The sequence below is a fragment of the Anolis sagrei genome, chromosome 1 (genome assembly GCF_037176765.1).
Source record: "Anolis sagrei isolate rAnoSag1 chromosome 1, rAnoSag1.mat, whole genome shotgun sequence".
Classification (NCBI taxonomy): Eukaryota; Metazoa; Chordata; class Lepidosauria; order Squamata; family Dactyloidae; genus Anolis; species Anolis sagrei.
In genome coordinates, this window is record NC_090021.1 from 56,350,857 (window position 1) to 56,372,633 (window position 21,777).

Here is a 21,777-nt window from a genome sequence, read left to right on the forward strand (position 1 = left end):
AGGTGTACTCCCATGCTGTCCTCATGATTTTTCATCTGAACACAGGTAGTCTCCCATGTTCAGAACACTTCACAACACAGCCAGCACAGAACCCTGCCAGAAGTGTCATGTGATGTCATGTGATGAGATCCAACAGGCCCCATCCCTTCCCTCCTTTCATAAGAGCTTGAAGACCTGGTGGTTTAAACAAGCCTTTGAGAATGACTAGTTCTAGCTCAGCCTCAGATATTGTTGAATATGGCCAGATCTTTTTCTACCACTTATCCAGGTCACGTAGTTGGACACGGTGGTTGTGAGAGTGGTCCAGCATTTCTGTGTTCTCAAATAATATGCTGTGCCCAGGTTGGTTCATCAGGTGCTCTGCTATGGCTGACTTCTTTGGTTGAAGTAGTCTGCAGTGCCTTTCATGTTCTTTGCTTCGTGTTTGGCAATGCTGCGTTTGGTGGTCCCTATGTAGACTTGTCCACAGCTGCATGGTATACGGTAGACTCCTGCAGAGGTGAGAGGATCCCTCTTGTCCTTTGCTGAACGTAGCATTTGTTGGATTTTCTTGGTGGGTTTGTAGATTGTTTGTATGTTGTGTTTCCTCATCACCTTCCCTATGCGATCAGTGGTTCCCTTGATGTATGGCAGGAACACTTTTCCTCTGGGTGGGTCTTGGTCTTGACTCTCGTGGCTTGTTCTTGGTCTTGCAGCTCTTCTGATGTCTGAGGTGGAGTATTCATTGGCCTGGAGAGCCCAGTTGAGGTGGTTCAGTTCATCTTGGAGGAGGTGGGGTTCGCAGATTCTTTTTGCACGGTCTGCCAAGGCTTTAATGGTGCTTCCTTTTTGACTTGGGTGATGGTTGGAGCTTTTATGTAGATATCTATTATTGTTATAGATATACCTATTGTTGTTGTTTCCTGCTATAGCATTGCACTTAATACCCTGGGCCCTCTAGAAATTGCACTAGCCTCAGTCTGGTCTTTTTAAATTGCCCTGAACAGGCAGGATTATTTTAAATATATACATGCTATTGTGATTTTTATGCTTATATTGCTTTGTTAATTTTATGTTTATGTTGTTCATTCTGTGTGTATTGATGATGTTACTATATATATATATATATATATATATATAAAGTTTTGTTGTTGTTGTTGTTGTGCTGGCTGTGTTAGTGATATGTTCTAGGATGGAGAATTTTCCAAATGTGACCAGTGGAATATGCTGCATCCTCAGAGTGTGGCAGAGTCTCCTTCTCTTGGGGGTGGGGGTGGGGGGTGGGGTTAAGCCGAGGTTGGATGGCCATCTGTCAGGGGTGCTTTGTGTATTCTTGCATGGCAGAGGCTTGGACTGTATGACCCCTGGGTTCTCTCCCAACGTTAGGATCCTATATAAAAAGTCTTGCCAAAGGCAGAAGCAACTTTGAAGGCGTAGAATCGCAATCCCAACTTGGCCCTAGTCCACCTCTCTGCCGCGAGGGCTTTGATTCGGCCAGGGCTTGGGCGGAAGAGTCCTTTGGGTTTCTGCCTGATGCCGGGGTCCCTCTTTCCCTCCCTCGGCGCGTCCCTGTGCTGGAACGAGAGCGGGAGGCCGTCTGACACGTCTCCCTCCCTCCTTCCCTCCCTCTTTCTCCTCTGGAGTCCTCCTCGTTTGGCGCGAATCGCAGCCAAGGTTATCGCCACCGAGCCCAGCCCAGCCAGAAGGGAGGGAAGGAGGGAGAGAGCGAGAGAGAGAGAGTTTTTCGCAGTGGCGGCGGCACCTTTGACGTGCCGCTTCCCCACGTGACGAGCGGCCTCGCTCCTCCGTTGAAGGCGGAGGAGGACGGAGGACGAGCAGCAGCAGCAGGGGGAGGAGGAGGAGGCGCTGCCGCTGCTGCCGCCGCGGTTGCCGCGGTTGCCTCCGCTTCTGCAAGGCTTCCGAGGAGTCGCTCATCCGAGAGAGGCGGGGGGAGAGCAGCCGCCTTGTTATTGTGATGCACGGGCCTTGCTTCTTGCCGCCCGCCGCCGGCTGAAAGCGAGAGAAGGCAGCCAGGGAAGGAGGTGAGCTGCCGAGCTGGGGTGACCTTGGCCCAGGAGGTAAAGGGGGCGACCCAGCCCAGAAGGTGGCGAGTGGGGGGAAGCTGCCCTCCTTCCCTCTCCCTCCCAGGGCTGCGAAAGGGGAGGCTGCTGTCCGCGGTGCTGAAATGTGCTGCAGGGCAGGCGCCTGGCTGCCGCTCGCTCTCTCTCTCTCTGCCTCTGCCTCGCCTGCCATTGGAAGGGCTGCGTGCGAAACCTGGGGCGGGAGAAGTGCGGGGGAGACTCATCCAGGGAGGGAGGGAGGGGGGGAAGGCAAGGGAAGCCAGCCTCTGGACCTTGGCGGGTTTGTTTTGGAAAATGTTGCGGCAGAGGCCAAAGAGAGAGAGAGAGAGAGAGACTGAGAGAGAGAGAGAAAGAGAGATTGGCTTTGGCTGGGTCGCTTTCTTTCCTCCACTGCCCTCGTGTGTATGTCCCCCCCCCTTTTTTTGTTTTTTGCCAGGAAGTGTTTTTTTGGTAGCTTTTTTTGTGTCAGGAGCGACTTGACAAACTGCAAGTTGCTTCTGGTGTGAGAGAATTGGCCATCTGCAAGGACGTTGCCGAGAGGACGCTCTGATGTTTTGATGTTTTGCCATCCTTGTGGGAGGCTTCTCTCATGCCCCCACATGGGAAACTAGAGCTGACAGAGGGAGCTCAGCCGTGCTTGCCCCATATTCAAACCAACGATCTGTCGGTCTTCAGTCCTGCGGCATAAAAGTCTAACCCAGGGGTCCTCAAACTTTTTAAACAGAGAGCCAGGTCACAGTCCCTCAAACTGTTGGAGGGCTGGATTATAATTTGAAAAAAAGAAGAAGAATGAATTCCTATGCACACTTCACATATCTTATTTGTAGTGCAAAAAACATTTTACAACAATACAATAATTAAAATGAAGAACAATTTTAACAAATATAAACTTATTAGTATTTCAATGGAAAGTGTGGACCTGGTTTTGGCTGATGAGATAGGATTGTTGTTGTTGTTGCTGTTGTGTGCTTTCATGTTGTTTCAGTCTTAGGTTGACCCTGAGCGAGGGCCGGATAAATGACCTTGGAGGGCAGTATCCAGCCCCCAAGCCTTAGTTTGAGGACCGCTGGTCTAACCCATTGCGCCACCATGGGCTCCTTTCTTGTAGCCGGAAGAAGAGGTCAGGGAGGAAGGGCAATGGTTCCCCAAAGAGCTGCTGCTGCTGGCAACAGGAACAAACAACATCTAACCGTCTGTCACAGAGAGGACCCGGGCTTGGACTGGGTTTTAGGCAAGAGGTACTCCCTCTGCCCTCTCTGAGGGGACACCTGGGTATCGACTCCCAAAGAATCTGTGGCAACAGCACTGGCACCAGTCCTAAAGACTCAGAGGTGCTCTCTAGAAACTAGATGGAGTCCCAAAGACACAATTTATAGAGGTTCCATGAAGTCTTGATTGAAACCGAACTCATAATCTTACAGTATTTTTTTCCTTCCAAGGATGGGAACAATTTCCTATGTTAGAAACTTGCCTTTGCATAGTGATGGGGATTTTCCAGTGGAAGTTCACTTCAACTCTACATGGACTGAGCAACCTTCATGCTAGTTGTATTCAGAGAGAGAAGGGAGATGAAAATGAGCACTGAAAGGGAAAGGCCCATGTTGGCTCCCTTCACCCATTAAGGTAAAGGTAAAGGTTTTCCCTTAATATTACGTCTAGTCATGCCCAACTGTGAGGGTGGTGCTCATCTCCATTTTTAAGCTGAAGAGCCAGCGTTGTTCATAGACACCTCCTAGGTCATGTGGCTGGCATGACTGCATGGAGCACCATTACCTTCCCGCCAGAGTGGTACCTGTTGAGCTGCTCACATTTGCATGTTTTTGAACAGCTAGGTTGGCAGAACCTGAGGCTTTCAGCGGGAGCTCACCCTGCTCCCCTGATTTGAAATGCCAACCTTTTTGGTCAGCAACTTCAGCAGCTCAGTGTTTTAACCCACTGTGCTATCAGGGGCTCCATTCGGTCACCCTAATTATTGTTTCAAATTAGAGACTGGGTGGCCATCTATCTGGAATGCTTTAATTGACAGAATGAAGTTGGACTGGATGGCACTTCGAACTCTATGATTTTTTTGAAAAGGAGGGAAAGTGGCACTTTGGGAGGAAGCTAGAACTCTTGGTCCCCGGTAAAACGGCTGATAGAAATATTTTACTGAGACTTCTTAATAATAATAATAATAATAATAATAATAATAATAATAATATAAGGTAAAGGGCTCCTTTTGACATTAAGTCTAGTCATGTCTGACTCTGGAGTGTAGTGCTCATATCCATTCCTAAGCCGAAGAGCCAGCGTTGTCTGTAAACACCTCCAAGGTTATGTGGCTGGCATGACTGCATGGAGCATCATTACCTTCCCGTTGGAGTGGTACCTATTGATTTACTTACATTAGCATGTTTTCAAGCTGCTAGGTTGGCAGAAGCTGGGGCTAACAGCGGGAGCTCACCCTGCTCCCCGGATTTGAACCACTGGCCTTTTGGTTAGGAAGTTCAGCAGCTCAGCAGTTTAATCTGCTGTGCCACCTGGGGCTCCAATAATAATAATAATAATAACTTTATTTATAATCCACCCAATGTCCCCGAGGGGCCTCAGGGCAGTTTCCAATGAAGGTAACAAAATGGCAAACATTCAATGCTGAAAACAACAAATAACAAATCAAAACAGTGGACAAAACAATCTTAATATAAATCATAAAACAACAACAAAATAACCCAGAATTAAACATAAACAGATATAGCATAACGCATCACCCTCATTTGCAACATAATAAACTCTTTTGTAACCTAATAAACTCTTTCATTCTTTTTTAACATAGGCACCTTGCTCTGCTCAAGATTGTCCATCAGCTGAAGCCCCTGAGACATGGCACAAGGAAATAACTATGGACAGAGCAGCAACGGGGTAGCTGACGAATCCCCAAATATGTTGGTGTATAGAAAGGTAGGAAGGGAGCTTGGGGGAATTTCTGGGCACATGGAAATGGCTTGACTCTTTCTTTTCACTTTGCTGAAATGACTGCCATATGCTGCCAGAGTGTAGCATTGTTGTATAACAATCACTTGATATCATTTCTGCAAATACAGTCTTCAACCCTCTGCTGTCTAGCATTTGGCACTGTTATATATATGTACTGGAAAAGGGTGGAAAAAAGTGTAGAACCTAATGAGCCCACAAATGCATCTTTATGGCATGAAGTGATGCCAATCTCCTGCAGAAATCTATACAATATGAATAACTTGAAAATATTTAAAACACTTTTTTTTGTCTATCTTGTCAGTTTGGTAACAAGATTTTTAAAACAATCTTCATTTGAAACTGATACCAGATATGTTCTGAGATGAAAACATGTGGAATTAATTAGTAAAAAAAATGAATTCTAGGTCATTATTCTAAATTCAAACCAGCTTCTGGGTGCTTCTTTTTTCTGCATTGCTCTGGGGGAAAGGGTGTTCCAACAAGACCTCTGTAGGTCAGAGATGACAATAACAAGAGAAGCTGCTTATTCTTGGAACACAAGGCATGACCCTCTGAGAACATTTTTAAAGGAGCCAAGTGACAACCTTGTGCTCTTTTGCAATTCTGGTTTATTTTGACACAATCCTTCAGGAGACATCGGGATCTTGTGCCTTGTGTTTGGGAACAGATTTCCTAATCTAATTGTAATAATAATTGTCTTAAGAAGCCAATGTTTTGATGTAATGTGTATGCGCTGTGATAGTTGAAGGATGTCCACTAGTGTGAAAGAGGTCACATGATGTTTGCTGCACACTATAGTCCAGGCATGGGCAAACTCTGGCCCTCCAGGTGTTTTGGACTTCAACTCCCACGATTCCTAACAGCCTCAGGCCCTTTCCTTTCCCAGCTGAGTGGGGAAAAGGAAGGGGCCTGAGGCTGTTAGGAATGGTGGGAGTTGAAGTCCAAAACACCTCGAGGACCCAAGCTTGCCCATGCCTGGTCTAGGCGCTCCTGTCGCTTAAGCGGCTGAGGGGGAAAAGGAAGGGGCCTGAGGCTGTTAGGAATGGTTGAAGTCCAAAACACCTGGAGGGCCAAAGTTTGCCCATTCCTGGACTATAGTCCCTTGTGTCCCCGAAAAACTACTCCTGAGAGCTGAGATATCCCATCAGATTCAAATTAGGTGTGAAAGAGTGGATTGCTGCATGTAAGACTGGCAGAAATTAGATGCCCAAAGCCATAAGTGCTGAAATACTTCCCTGTAGTATAACTTCCCTTGAATATAACTTGCTAAATATTAATAAGGGAAGTCATATGGGTGCTACATTTTATTGGATACATTGTGCAAGAGACTCAAAAGAGATTTAGTTTTTAGAGTAGTTCTACCATTCCTGTATGAATGTCAATTTCTGGATTTTCATGGAAGTTGTCAGTTTCAACAATATTTTATAGTAATAGTAACCATTTGCTTCCAAGTCGTCGTCGTTGTTATTGTTGTTGTGTGACTTGTTGTTGTGTGACCCTAAAGCAGACCTATCATAGAGTTTTCTTGGTAAGATTTGTTCAGAAGGGGTTTGCCTTGGCTTGCTCTGAAGCTTAGAAAACATGCCTTGCCCTAGGGGCCTACCATGACCAAGTAAGGATTTGAACCTGAGTCTCAAGAGTTGGAGTCCAATGCTCAAACCACTATATGACGCTTAGTTTCACTGTGGTAGTATTAAAATACATAGCCATATCAGTCTGTTTCAGCATAAAAAGGCAAATAAATTTTATTGCCAACAGAGACCAACTGAGAATTTTTTTTTTAGTATAAATCTTCATGGACTTCAGTCCATCAGCTGTGCATTTCACAAAGTTGACCAGATTTCATAGAAGCTTATGCTACACATTTCCTTTTTCTCAGTCAGGCTTAAATATGCTATCGGATCCCCTTTATCTTCTTCTTCTTCTTTTATTTTTTGCCTCTGTGTTACTCTGTTGTGGCACATGTATCAGAAAATCTTGTTGTATCAGAAAAGCAAATAAACTCAGATACCATTCCTATTAGAAAAATGCCATTGCGTGTGATGTAGTCCATGAAAGCGGAATTGAATTAATTAAACCTAATCTTGTTAAATCACAGCCACATAGAGTTGCAGTTATAAGCATGTGGCTATGGATACACTCCCAACAGGAATAAAAACAGAGCTGTTTAATACAAGAAGAGTAACAGAGTGATCTTATACATTTCTATCCAGACGTAAGCCATATCTGGATGTATTCCCTGGTAACTCTCCTCAGTGGCAGCGACACTTCGGTGCCCCTCCCCATCCTCAGTCTACTGGCAAGTGATAGCTCACACCTGACTTATGACACCACAACTGATAAAATCTATGTTCCTCTGGACTTTTACAAAACCGATCAGTAGCCTACTACCATTATCAGATAAGACTCTCCCTCCGCCCGCCCCAAGGACCCCATATCACATTTACCATCCCCCAAGAAATCCCAGGACATGTTTTTTTACCCTCCCCATTTTGTATTTAATCTGTACCTAAATAACTTTGTGTTTAGTGGGATGGGGGGGGTGGGAGCAGGGAGGGTATAAAAAGAAGGGCTGAAATGCTATGGAGAGAGCGTTGTGGGGGGGGGGGGGGAGAAGGGGTCTACATTGTTAATTGCAGCAATATGTTTCACACTTATGTCTATGCTTGCTGTTTATATAGTTTAATGGTTATTTTCTACAGTTATATGTTATTGATTTGAATATGTGATATTTTTGTATATAAGTGAGGCATTGAATTTGCCATTTATTATGTTGTAAACCACTTTGAGTCCCCCCCCCCCCCAGGAGTGAGAAAAGCAGTATAGAAATACAGTTAATAAATAAATAAATAAGTGTACAATTTTGGCCTAAAATTATTTATAATATCATTAATTATAACATTGATACAAACACTGGGATCTGTTCAGTATCCTTGGAGTTTACAATCATCAGCAAAACTAGGAATTACAGGAGGATAATAGTCCAGCAGCATTCTACCCCCTTAGATTATCTTATAAATATAATTTTATATACTCAGATATGATTTGAGGCTATAATCCTAAACTGACCTATCAAAAAGTAACATCTATTGAACATATCAGGGATATTTTTGAGTAAACATACTTGGGGTTGTGCTATGAGATCATACTTCAGATAATTTCAAAACCCACAGCACATCTCATTTCCAGTGTAATACTTTTGAAACTGTAGGTTATCAAGAAAGGTGGTAATTATTGACCAGCAATTTCAGTGTACCACAAATTTGAATTTCCTATTCAAATATTTTAATTGTCATTTGTGCATTTTGAGCTCAGTAAATTCTTAATGCTATACATGACCTGTGACTATATGCATGGATATTTTTTTCAAAACATTTAGAAAAACAAAGAAAAAATATGCAACATAGTTATGAATTTGTAAAGCTTTATTTCAATGCAGTAGAGTCTCACTTATCAAGCCTTCGCACATCCAACATTTTGCATTATCCAACGCAGTCTGCCTCCTGCCTGGATCCACAGCTGTTTCAATACATTGCAATGCTTTGGTTCTAAATTCGTAAATACAGTAATTACTGCATAACATTACCATGTATTGAACTTTTTCTGTCATTTTGTTGTAAAAGATGATGTTTTGGTGCTTAATTTGTAAAAATCATAAAGTAATTTGACGTTTAATAGGCTTTTCCTAAATCCTTCCTTATTATCCAACAATTTTGCTTATCCAACATTCTGCCGGCCTGTTTATGTCGGATAATACTGTATATTAAATTAATGGATGGTTGTATACTGATGCCAGAATCTGTTTAGAACGGGCTTGCCTTTGGCTTCCTCTGAGTGTGAAAGATCATCCAGTGCGTTTTCATAGCCAAATGGGGATTTGAACTCTGGACTCACAGAGTTCTAGTCCAGGGCTCCCCAAACTTTTAAATCAGAGGGCCAGTTCTTGTCCCTCAGACTTTTTTTTTTTTGGGGGGGGGTTATAGTTTGACAAAAAACATACAATTTTCTATGCACACTGCATATATCTTTTTTTAGAGCAAAAAAAAAAACCCATGAAAGAACAATACAATATTTAAAATGAAGAACAATGTTAGCCAACATAAACTTACCAGAATTTCAGTAGAAAGTGTGGACTTGCTTTTGACTGATGAGATAGTCAAGTTAATTACGACTGTTGTTGTGTGCCTTCAAGTTGTTTCAGACTTAAGGTACTCCTAAATCTAAAATTTAGGGCAGAGGCTGGGTAACTGACTTTCGAGGGTTATATTGGCCCATGAGCCTTAAGGTTGGGGATCCCTGTTCTAGTCCAACACTTAAACCACTACACCATGCTGGTTCTCATATTGATGAATAGATAAGAGTTTTATTGGATTGACTTGTCCTGATCAAATATGATGCTAATTGGGTAGAAAGACTATCCTGGTCAACATTTCTTGAAAGCATCCTGCAATTTGTCTGGTTGTACAGGAATTTTCTTTCCACTCCTTTTGTTTTTCTTTTTATTTAAATTTATAATTTATAATAATCTACATTTACACATAACAGTTCCCAATGCAGTTAATGAAAAAGGCCTACATGCACTTACTAGTCCTGAGCAGACCAACTGAATTAATGACACTTCCATATATGTTTATTTACCATTGAACTTCTATTTTTTTAATTTGCATTTTTCCATTTTATTGAGGCCCTGCACCCCTCATTCCCATGAAAGTGGATGGCACGCCATACATATTCTTTTTCTTTTAAGAGATCAAGATGATGGTCCCTGTGCTATGTAGTATACCTTAGGCAGCATCCAGACCTGTTACACCTTTTTGGGCACTGTGCTGTCAACTACAATTGAATACTGCAGACATAATTGAAATTGAAGTACAAACACACACATACACATACACACAACATCTAATTATCTATTAAGTTCATGTACATATGCACAATCTCCAAAGTTCCATGTATCCAAGGAGATGCATGTGCAGGACCTGATTGCAGGATTCTTCTGCCTGTGCTGCTCAGCGCTATTGCAGTATTGGAATACAATAATAAAACCTTACATAAAAATACAACATCAATGTAAATGCAATTTAGAAATTACACTACAAAGAATGCATCCATTTGTCTCTTTCTTAATGCATAATACAGTAAACTAGAGGTGTGCAGTTTGGCCAAAAGGCATGCTGTTTTGTCGCCGGTTGTGTCCATTCTCAGCCAATCAGAGCATAACTACAACCAGGCATTTTATTGGATGAGAAAATAAAGAGAGAGAGAGAAACTTCATGGCAAATGCAGCTCCTCTCCAGCTTTCCCTCTCTTTCCAAATTGAGCTAGCAAGTACAATTCTTTCTTTAAGATTTCCTAACCCACTGGATCAAATCAGAAATTCAGAGAGGTTACACTACAACTTCTCTTTCTTCATGCCGGTTTAATCCTTGAACCATGTTAACTGTTGCCCTTTACTTTTAGCCTGCACCTGGTTTCTAGGTCCATTCACTCCCAGACTTCCAGTGTCTTTGATTGTGACCCCTGAAGCAAGCAGGTGAAAAACACTGTAAAAACATAGTTAAATACAACAGTAGCAACATCAGATAGATTAGAGCAGTGGTGTGACAGACCAAAGGGATGTCTAAATTAAGCATTGTGATGTCACTTCCGAGGGCTATCACAAAGGAGGCTAAATGGATTTCACTAGGTTAGAAGTTCAGAGTCTGAATACAATAGCAGAAAAATCCACTTTCTCTTGAATCACTACTAATCTTATTTTAGTCATTGGTGAGTCAGGGGAAACAACTCATGAAGATTGTAAAACACAGCCAGATTCATATTAGAGAAAGAAGTCCTTGAGAACTTACAAATCATGACCACCACTTCGAAATTCATAAAGTTTACTCTTTTTTAAAAAAAAGAGAACAAAGAACAAATCAGGAAACAGACCACTAGTTAAGGAAGCTGTTGTGGTGTAAACGTCTCATCTGCCCCAGAACAGGCTCCAGTTAACAGCCTGCATCCATCCTTTGGATCCTTTAGTTTCAGACCCGTGAAGAGCATCTTACAGTAGTCTGAACAGGATGTAACTAGAATTACCTTCTCTATGGATGATGGTTGCAGTGCAGGAAGGGGCTACTTATCATAGACTTATCTGTGGATGGTGATTATAGTACAGGAAGGGGAGTGTCAATAAAATTAGTAGCAAAGGTCTTGTGCAGATTATGAATGTATCCTTATTTTTACTCTAGTTCTTGGTAAATCTTGTGCAGATTATGAATGTATCCTTATCTTTAGTCTAGTTCTTGGTAATAACCCCCCCCCCCCCCCCACAACATGTTGCTATATATTAAATAACATGAATATATATTACAGTTCTGCTGCCACACTGTGTAAAAGATTGCAGGCCAAGATTTCATCACATTATTATATTCAAATTTATCTTGCTTTAGGAAGATCCAGTGTTTTTTTGCTTTTCCCTTGTTTTTCTGGTAAATGTATGGAACACAATGGATTTTATCAGCTAGTTAGTGTCTGGCTTGATTTGCCATCCACTTCAGCACTGTCATTTCCTATTTTATTCACCCATGATTAGTTAGATTTGTGGCAGTCGAGCAGCAAATATCCCTTCCAGACGGTTTCCTCACTTGTCTTACTGAACAAGCCACTTGCACCACATGTTGGGGTCATGAAAAAGCTTTAACATGAGATATGTCAAGCTATATATTATAAACTTATATTCCAGACCTAAAACTAAATTTTAGCTGCCCTCCTCTGAACACATTCCAGCTTGTCAACATCTCCCTTCAGTTGTGGTGCCCAGAATTGGACACAGTATTCCAGGGCTGGTCTGACCAATTCAAAATAGAGTGGTAGAGCGGTAGCATGACTTCCCTGGATCTAGACACTATACTCCTATTTATGTAGGCCAAAATCCTATTGGCTTTTTAAGCCACCACATCACATTGTTGGCTCATGTTTAACTTGTTGTCCACGAGGACTCCAAGATCTTTTTCACACATATTACTGTTGAGCCAGGCACCCCCCCCCCCCCATTCTGTATTTTTGCATTTTGGCATTAGTTTGTCACACAGGCTGGATCTACTTTGCCATGTAATATGTGCATGCATACACACACACACACACTAGCAGTGTAGATACTGCCATTGTTGTTGTTAGTCTACATTAGAAAAATGCATATTATTTCTCTGCAGTTATTTGTGATTAATATAAACATATATTAATATTATTTATCTCCTATAAAAGGTTTTTTTTTCTCCCCTGGTTAACATGTAGTTATGGAATAAACCATACAGGAATAACAGAATTGCTAGAGCTTGAATTGGAATGCTGCCGGTACAATTGTGCATTTTCCACCTCCTCGTCCACCTCATTCTTTTTAAGAGAGAAACCACATGTTTTTCCAGTTGCAATTCATAGCAAAACATACACCTTGCTGCTGTTGCTGAGAATTAAACTATGGGTAAACTGCATATCCATTATACTGGCATGGGGAAATTCCGATTTTTTGGGGGATGTTTTGGACATAAACTTTCCAAAACTCCAGCCAAGTCAGACTTCTGAGAAGCATGCACCTAGGAATCATGTACATTGTCCTACCATTCTACCAAGACTGCAGCTTGGGGAACTTGAACTAGAACTTATAATCTTTCTGATTCAGCCAATCAGATGATCTCAGATGGCCAGGCTCATGCCACCACGTGATGCAAAGATCTCGGCCATGTTCTTTGGCTACATTATGCCACACTATACATCTGCATAATCAGGCCCATGGTTTCCCTTTCTATTGCTGGTCTTCTTTTGCTGTCTATCAGCTTCAGGTTTTTTACCAGGTGCTAGATGTAAGCACCTGGCAATTTAGGAGATGCAGTGTTCAGTTTCAGCTTACTCCCTTGAGTGTTCTTGTAGGAAGCTGCCAGGCAATCTGAGAGCCCTATAGTGATGGCTTGAAATTCCTGCTGAGCTGACTGAGACATTCTGTGCCTGAAAAAAAAAGAAAAGAAAGAAAACAGGGAGCAAACCCAGTCATTTAGCAGCTGCTGATGATCTGTAGCATCTCTGTTCAGCCAAAAAGCAGTAGTCTTTCCTAGCTGAGAAGATCTTCTTCATATATATATATAAGTAAGGCACGGTATATGGTTAACTGAGGGCATAGTGTAACATCTGGGGAAGCCTGAATGCATTCAGTGAGCATTCAGAATTTATATTGATCTGGCTTAGTGCTGTTTTCTCAATGTTCAGCATTAGCCAAAGCTTGGAAACATTCTTGTTTCTTTTTTTAAAAATTTACGGAAACCACCAGCAATGAAAAACCAGGGGTGGTTATATCTATAAAGTAAGGGTAGAATAAAATTCAACCCTTTCTTTTTAGCAATCATTCTTAGTTTTAAAGATTCCCCAGAAAAAAGTAGGTATGATTTGTATTTATTCCTCCCTAATGAAGACAGCTTTGATTGTTTGCCTCTTCATTAAGAGTTAAGAAGTCTAACATCCTAGTATCTCTTAGAAAGATCATCCAGCCAATCCATTAATAGCTCATAGGCTTAGTTTTCCATATATATCACGCTGAGAAATTCATTCTCTAGTGTGGTTATATTGGTACGCTGCCATGGTTAGCTTATATTTTTAGACTAACTATTAGTAATCTAGGACTGAAATATATATCTAGGATTTTCCCCAGAAAGGCTATTTCTTCATATCAACAAAATAATCTTAGAGCATGGAATGAAGTCAAATGTTTACACATCCCATGGACATATTGCCTGTAACTGTAATTATCTTGGTGTCCTCATGAACTTTCACTTTGTCCTTTTAAGGATAACTTATGTGATCCTTGCCAAAATATGAAGAAAATTTAAGACACTAGAATATTCTGTTCTCAACATGTTAGTGATTCTTCCCGCCGTGCTCAAGTTATTGATAAATATCATTTGAGAGAGTTTAAAAGAAAAAAAATAGCTTATCCCCACACAGGCCCGTAGCCAGGATTTCGTTTCGGGGGGGGGGGGGGCTGAATTTTTTTCAGGGGGGGTTTCGGGGGGGGGGCTGAGTTTCGGGGGGGGGGCTGAGTCTGAGTGAAAGAGGGGCTAGCCTAGCAAACCTTTTGTATCGTTACCCCAATACCCCCATGCATATGGGATATATTGAGTATGGTGATCAGATCATGATATGAATAAACATAACAGTTTAAATAATGCACCATTAAGGCCTTTTCGCGAACTACCATGAAAATTTCGGGGGGGGGGGGGCTGAAGCCCCCCGAGCCCCCCCCCCCTGGCTACATGCCTGTCCCCACATCTAAGTCCCTTTTTTGTACACCCTTGTAATATGCATTGATAAGAGTGCAGAGCTGACCAACGATTGGCAAACTTGAAATTCTGGCTGTTTCATTCCCAGAAATCCCAGTCACTGTGGCTAGTCTTAAGGAATAAGAGAACCTGAGCTGGATCTAGGAGAGGCTAAAAGGGATTTAAGGTGTTTTCCCATGGCATCACAAAATAGAGAAAGGTGAATGACCAGGTGGCAGAGTACTGTATATAGTTCAGGGGACCAAGCTATTGCCTATGCGGCAAATAACAGTAAGCAATGGTAGTTGTTGTCAACTGCATGCAAGTGACTGTGATTTATGGTGACTCCATAAATGAGAGACATCCAAGTCACTCAATATCCCTACCCAGATTTTTTAGACCTTCGGCTTTCTTGATTGAATATGATCTTCTTCTATTTTTCCACTGACCTCCACCAAAGGTTATAGCCTTTTTGATTGAGTCCTGTCTTCTCATGATATGGCTTAAGTACAATTGCCTCAGTTTAATCATCTAAGTTTCTGAGAGAATATGGTCTGATTTGTCCATGCATTTGTCTTTCTAGCAGTCCATGGGATCTGCAGAACTCTTCTCCAGCACCATATTGTAAATGAGCTTGCTTTATTTTATTATTATTATTATTATTATTATTAACTTTATTTGTACCCCGCTCGCATCTCCCGAAGGACTCGATGCGGCTTACACAGGCCGAAGCCTCAGAACACAATACAGCAAAACATAACACGACAATAAAACAAAAGCAAATCAAAATAGTTAAGCAGAATAACAACACTAGTAACAATACATCAGGACAATTAAAAACTGGGCCGGCCAGAGCAGTGGGTACAGGGTTAAAAGTGCTGAAATGGCAGGAGGAACATAGGATTAAAATAGTGCGATGTGCAGCAATCTTAATTATACTAAAGTGCTTCTAGGACTTGGGATGGGGAATTCCTAATCTGAGAAGGCACAACGGAACAGCCAAGTTTTTAGATTCTTTCTGAAAACTGCTAAAGTAGGGGCCTGTCAAAGATCTTTTGGAAGGGCGTTCCAAAGTCGGGGGGCCGCCACAGAAAAGGCCCTGTCCCGTGTCCCCACCAAGCGCGCTTGCGACGTGGGTGGGGATCACGAGCAGGGCCTCCCCAGATGACCAGAGTGAGCGTGTGGGTTCGTGGATGGAGATGCGGTCGCGCAGGTAGGGTGGTCCCAAACCGTTCGGGGCTTTGTAGGTGAGCACCTGCACCTTAAATTGGGCTCGGAAAATAAATGGCAGCCAGTGGAGCTCCTTAAACAGAGGGGTAGACCTCTCTTGATAATGAGCCCCGGTTAGCATCCTGGCTGCTGCCCGCTGGACCAATTGAAGTTTCCGAGCCGTTTTCAAGGGCAGCCCCACGTAGAGCACATTTTATTCCTTTCCTCACTGTCTAGCTTTCACAATCATACATAGTTATGAGTCACACAACTGCCTGGACTACACCAACTTTCATATTTAGTGATATCTTTCTACATTTCAGGATTTTATGGTTGCCCTTCCATATCTTAGCCTTCTTTTGATATTTATGTCTGTAGTCTCCACTCTCTGAGTAATGCTTGAGCCAAGGTGCAAAAACTTTGAACTGTTTCAATGTCTTCATTATCTGCTTGAAAGTGGTGTACATTATCTATGGTTAACATTTTTGTTTTGATATGTTTATGTTCAGCTGTGCAAAGCCTGCCTTTCTACTTTCTGGCTTGACTTTGTTCAATAAGGCTGGTGCAGTGCAATTGGTTAAGACTGCACTAAGAGATAGAGGTGCTACTGATCAGTTGAAAAGCCAACCAATAACCTCCTCAGATGGACAGTCATTCCCATTGTAGGACACTTTCACCCCAGTTCAATTACAGGGAGGAACAGATGCCATCACGTGAAGCACCTGATTGTGGGTGACAAGTCTGCTAATTCACAAACTATCATAACATTTGGGGGACTTTTCATGTGAACTGCACACAATGTGGACTTTCAACAGCACAAGTATTTCCCCCCAAAGCTTCTTGCAGGAGGGCTTGGGGATGTTTTCTGGTTTGATGATCTCTTAATCATGGCCTCAGCCTATGAGCAGCTCACAGTAATATCCCAAGATGAGCTACAGATATTTGAATAAGCAGACTGGCTTCATAGTCAAAAGATAATTTTCATTCAGAAATTTCCATTGTCACTTTCTCAGAACATTGAAACTAAGTGACTTTCCACATATAGCTATACAAGCAGCCCCATCCACATTCATGGCTAGGGGCATAAGACTCCCATGAAAGTTAAAACTGCAAATAACAAAATGCTAGAAGTTCACTAAAGAGTCACAGTGGAAGACCTAGAGATTTCTAGAGAGGTGTCCTCGTTAGGTCCTGCAATGATGGTCAAATCCTGGCAGAGATGCATCATATAGTAGCAATTGTGAATTTAGATATTCATAGAGAGAACATTTTAATCAAATCTGCAAACAATCACATCCACAAAACTTATTTATGCAAATGTAGGTGTAATGCCAGCTGTAATGGATCCGAGAACTATACTGAAAAACATTTTATTTGCGAACAATCATGTCCAGATGAAAATAGAGCCTGAAGTATAGTGTTGTAGATCTGATTCACATGCAAATCATAATTCTTGTCGAATCACCCAGTGAAGAGCATACAAATTTGAACAAATCCACAATCAACCCTTTGGGGTTTCCAGTGATGTCTCCTGTTGTAGGACCAGGGCGTAGGTTCACTGTCAGGCTTCATGTACTCTTTTCACTTGGTGCAGGTAATCCTGCATTAAAAGAGCAGAAATTTAAATGACCCATGTGTGTAAAATTAATTCTCATCCAAAATATTTTTCAGCTCACTAAGGAAATTAGTCTGGCAAACCCAGTTTCCTAGCATGCTGGTTCTTAATGAGTCATAATTAGCTATAATTTAATAGTCATGAAAATAAATGTTTGCTTTACAATACATTTGCATTTATAATAAGGTATCTGTCTCAGCCAATTAATATAGCTTGGAACAATAGTTACAGTTATTAGTTAAACTTTAACCTAACTGCATTTCTTCTTTAGTTGTATGTAATTTAAAATGAAACTGATACTCCTGAAAGTTTGAGATTTTGTTTTCAGCAATAAAGCATCTGATATTTTAACTGTGGAATTTAGGCAAATGCTATTAGTTTTGCAGCTGGTGTATATTTACATGTGATTCATATTGTTTTCTTTTCTTTTCTTTTCTGACAATACAAATTGTATAGTTGTTATCAAGAAATGATATAGTATAAATAGTATAAAATTACATGGAACTATCATGAATTGGCAATTTTGGCCAGGAGGCTGTTCACCCCGCCTCACACTGCCATGGTTCATTTGACCCACCCTGGAATACAGACCAGCCACACACAAAAGGAAATGCATATAATCTTCTTAACTAAACACATCACTCTTAGGAAAGTCAGCTGAAGAGGAAATGACTAAATACCCCCATCAATCGGGGATAGTCATGTCCCTCCACAGGAAAAAAGACTCCATTTGCAGACTTCCAGAAGTTTACTTTGTTTCATTCATTCATTCATTCATTCATTCACAAATCCTTTAAAAAAGATTTTTTCCATGATCTTGCAAGGTCAGCAAGTTGCCAGGCTATGAACCCTTTTCTTCTTTCGAATCTGTAACCTGGGAATGTATGTGTGCATTTTCAATTTACCTGATCCCAATACAAAAGGCAACCAGAGGCAAAAGGGGGAGAGCACTCTAGGCAGACTCACATAAAGTGCTTCCTACTATCACAGTTGAGTAAGCCCATTAACAAAATATCTCTTCCCATTGATAAGTTAATATGTTTCCTAATATTGCTGAGGGATTTTGCCACTTCCCATTAAGGTCCACTGATAAAGGTTAGTGCATAATTTCAGCCATTGTAATGTTCATCGTTCACAGTTTCTCATAATGTTATACTAGACCTTTCACTTGAATTGTTAAATCATTCATGGACTCATTTTCATGTTTACCATGCCACATTCCCGGGGTTTACACCCCTTTCGGGGGCAGAATCAGAAAAGGACTCACACTTCAAACCAACAAATGATAGCTGTTTATTTTTCCCACCACAAGGAGACACCAACCAGAGGGAATCCCCTGCAAACAAGAGCTTGGATCCTAACTATGCTTTTTTTTAGGCAATCAGAGGTTGGCACGGGTATTTCAAATGGCTGTCAAACTGAATACATACAGCATGTCCTGTATTTTTCAATGCAGTATGTCCGATCTTGGGAGTGCAGACTCTATTCTGACATCCTTTTGGGTCTAAAAGAATAAAACCTGTTCTTTGTACCTTCAACCTGATTAGTGTCCTGATTTGACCATTTGTGTAGTGTAGTGTACCAGGTTCGGATCACGTGTATACTGAAATCACTCAACATAATCAGAAGGATTGAATGAATAAACTGATTTTGAAGAACAGGGAACTCTAATAATAAATTATTCTCTTCCAATTACTTTCATGCAGATTCGTAGAAGTTGCCCAATTCTGCTGCTTCTTATTCTACCTTTGGATTTCACTCATTTATTTGGGAACCATATTTATATCACAAGGAGTGAAGTGATACCAATAACAAGAAAAGGATATGAGATGTGCCCTTTATCTTTTCTGTGTTTCCTGAGAGGCAAGGCCCTCTGTGTTCAAAGAGCGTGCCAGGGAGACTGCTGTATTTTCAGAGAGAGAGATTCGAGTGCTCTTTAAGTGAACTAGAAATGTGTAAATCTCACATGTATTTTACATTGCTGTAGTCCATTGGGGGAGTAAACAACTCATGAGATTATTGGGTAAACAGTTCTTGAGGATCCCTGGGGTCAGTTATATGCTCCCCATGGCTGTCAGTGGAATTAGAAGAGATGTGAAAATGCACATCTTACTGCTGTTGTTTTGTATCTTCATCTGCTTCAAATTCCTCTGTGAATAATGATGGGGAGAAAAACTGCAGTATGCAAGACACATGGTACAGATCTGTCTGTGAAAGCTAGATGACATCTGTAACTATTCTTCCAACAGTTTGGTTACTCTGCTCCCCATCTTTCCATTTCTTCATCATCAAGGGAAAACTCATGTGCTGTAATGAGCAAGCACAAGAGAGGTACTGACCTTTTACAGAGGGAACAAAAGTTCATAGGTTTTCCCCTCATATGTACAGTCCCTTCTTTTGCTACCAGTTCCCATAAATGTTGCTTTTCAGCAGAATAAATAGCTTTTGTCAAGAAGGTTTCCCCTCCCAGCCTGAAGTTTGCTTGAGATATTTACCAAAAGCATTTTTAGCATTAAGGATTTAATGTATTGTCGAAAGCTTTCATGGCCGGAATCATTGGGTTGTTGTAGGTTTTTTCGGGCTATATGGCCATGGTCTAGAGCAGGCATCCTCAAACTGCGGCCCTCCAGCTGTTTGAGCCTTCAACTCCCAGAATTCCTGAGAATTGAACAAGCTTGTTAGGGCTTCTGGGAGTTGGAGGCCCAAACAGCTGGAGGGCCGCAGTTTGAGGATGCTTGGTCTAGAGGCATTCTCTCCTAGGAGAGAATGCCTCTAGACCATGGCCATACAGCCCGAAAAAACCTACAACAACCCATTAAGGATTTAGGTCTGTACTTTGAATCATGCCACAGCTTAATGTTTTCAGCAAAACTTTCGATATAGTAGACAATGAAGAATCTTGTGGTGCTTTAGAAACTGATATTTGCCATAAGTATTCCTAGGCTGTAGCCAATTTCATTAGATGCATCAGTGTTGTGCAATTTCTACAAAGTTGTGCCAAAGGAAAAAAGGTTAACCTTCATAATTTTTGCTGCAGAAGACTAACATAGCTTCCCATCCCATTTCATTGTCATTGTGAAAGAAACTGAGAACAAAATCAAGGAAATAATATGAATTTAATGATTCTTAAATTTTCTGGGCTGATTTTTTTTTTTGTCGTGTCAAGAGCAGGTCGCTTCTGGTGTGAGAGAATTGGCCGTCTGCAAGGACGTTGCCCAGGGGACACCTGGATCATTTGATGTTTTTATCATCCTTGTGGGAGGCTTTTCTCATGTCCCCGCATGAAGAGCTGGAGCTGATAGAGGGAGCTCATCCGCCTCTCCCCGGATTCGAACCTGCGACCTGTCGGTCTTCAGTCCTGCCGGCACAGGGGTTTAACCCACTGCGCCACCGGGGGCTCTGGGCTGATATATTTCATAGAATCATAGAGTTGGAAGAGACAACATGGATCAACTAGTCCAACCCCCTGCCATGCAGGAAAAGCACCATTCAAGTACCCCTGACAGATGGTCATCCATTCTCTGTTTAAAAGCCAGCCTCCAAGGAATGAGCTTCCACCACACTCTGAGACAGCAAGTTCCACTGTCTCTTACAGTCTGGAGGTTCTTCCTAATGTTCAGGGACAACCCCCTTTCCTACAATTGGAACCCATAGCTTTGAGTTCTTGTCTCCAGGGCAGCAGAAAACAAGTATGCTCCCTCTTTCTTATGAAAGCCTTTCAAATATTTATACATGGCTATCATGTCTCCTCTCAACCTTCTCTTCTGCAGGGAAAACATGCCCTGTCCTTTGGCTAGTCATCATAGGGCATGGTCTCCAGACCTTTAATAATTTTAGTTGCCCTCCTCTGGATACATTCTAGATTGTCACTATCCCTCTTGGATTGTGGTGCCCAGAATTGGACACAGTATTCCAGGATAGGTCTGACCAAAGCAGAATAGAGAGGCATCTTTACTTCCCTTGATCTAGATACTATACTCTTTTTTGATGCAGCTCAAATCCCATTAGCTTTTTAAGATGCTGCATCACACTGTTGGCTCATGTTCAGCTTGCTGTCCATGAAGACAAGATCCTTTTCACATGTACTTTGCTGAGCCAGGTGTCACCCATCCTGCATTTGATCATTTCATTTTTTCTGCCCAAGTGAAGTGTCCTACACCTCTCCTTGTTGAAATTCATTTTGTTAGTTTTGGCCCTGCTCTCTAATTTGTTGAGGTCCTTTTGGATTCTGATCATGTCCAGAAGATAGCTAATACTGATCCTGTCAGTATTAGCTATCCCTCCCAATTTGGTGTCATCTGCAAACTTGATCAGCATGTCCTGTAAACCTTCATCTAAGTCTTTAATGGTGAACAGCACCTAGGACAGCATCTTGCGGTACTCCACTAGTCACTTCTTTCCAGGATAAAGATAAACGATTGGTGAGCACCCCTTGGATTTGGTTACTTAACCAATTACAAATCTACTTAACAGCAGTATTATCCAGCTCACATTTTACTAGTTTGTTTGCAAGAAGATAATGGGGAACCTTGTCAAAGGCCTTACTGAAATCAAGATATGTTATGTCCACAGCATGCCTTGCATCTACCAAGCTTGTAACTCTATCAAAAAAAGAGATAAGATTAGTTTGGCA

General features: G+C 41.7%; 1 protein-coding gene across 11 annotated transcripts in view; it reads left to right on the forward strand.

Annotated features, from left to right (window-relative positions):
• Positions 1 to 21,777, forward strand: part of RGS7 (regulator of G protein signaling 7) — a 207,325-nt gene that overhangs the window by 13,647 nt on the left and 171,901 nt on the right. For 3 of the 11 annotated variants that reach the window (XM_067464778.1, XM_067464789.1, XM_067464807.1), the window contains exons 1-2: positions 1,596 to 2,021; positions 4,873 to 4,997. In XM_067464778.1, coding sequence (XP_067320879.1) covers positions 4,920 to 4,997 — 78 coding nt within the window. In that variant the 5' untranslated portion in view covers positions 1,596 to 2,021; positions 4,873 to 4,919. Of the gene's footprint in view, positions 1 to 1,594; positions 2,058 to 4,872; positions 4,998 to 21,777 lie in introns of those variants that run through there. The other 8 variants (XM_060753883.2, XM_067464803.1, XM_067464794.1 and 5 more) reach the window with 7 other exon arrangements.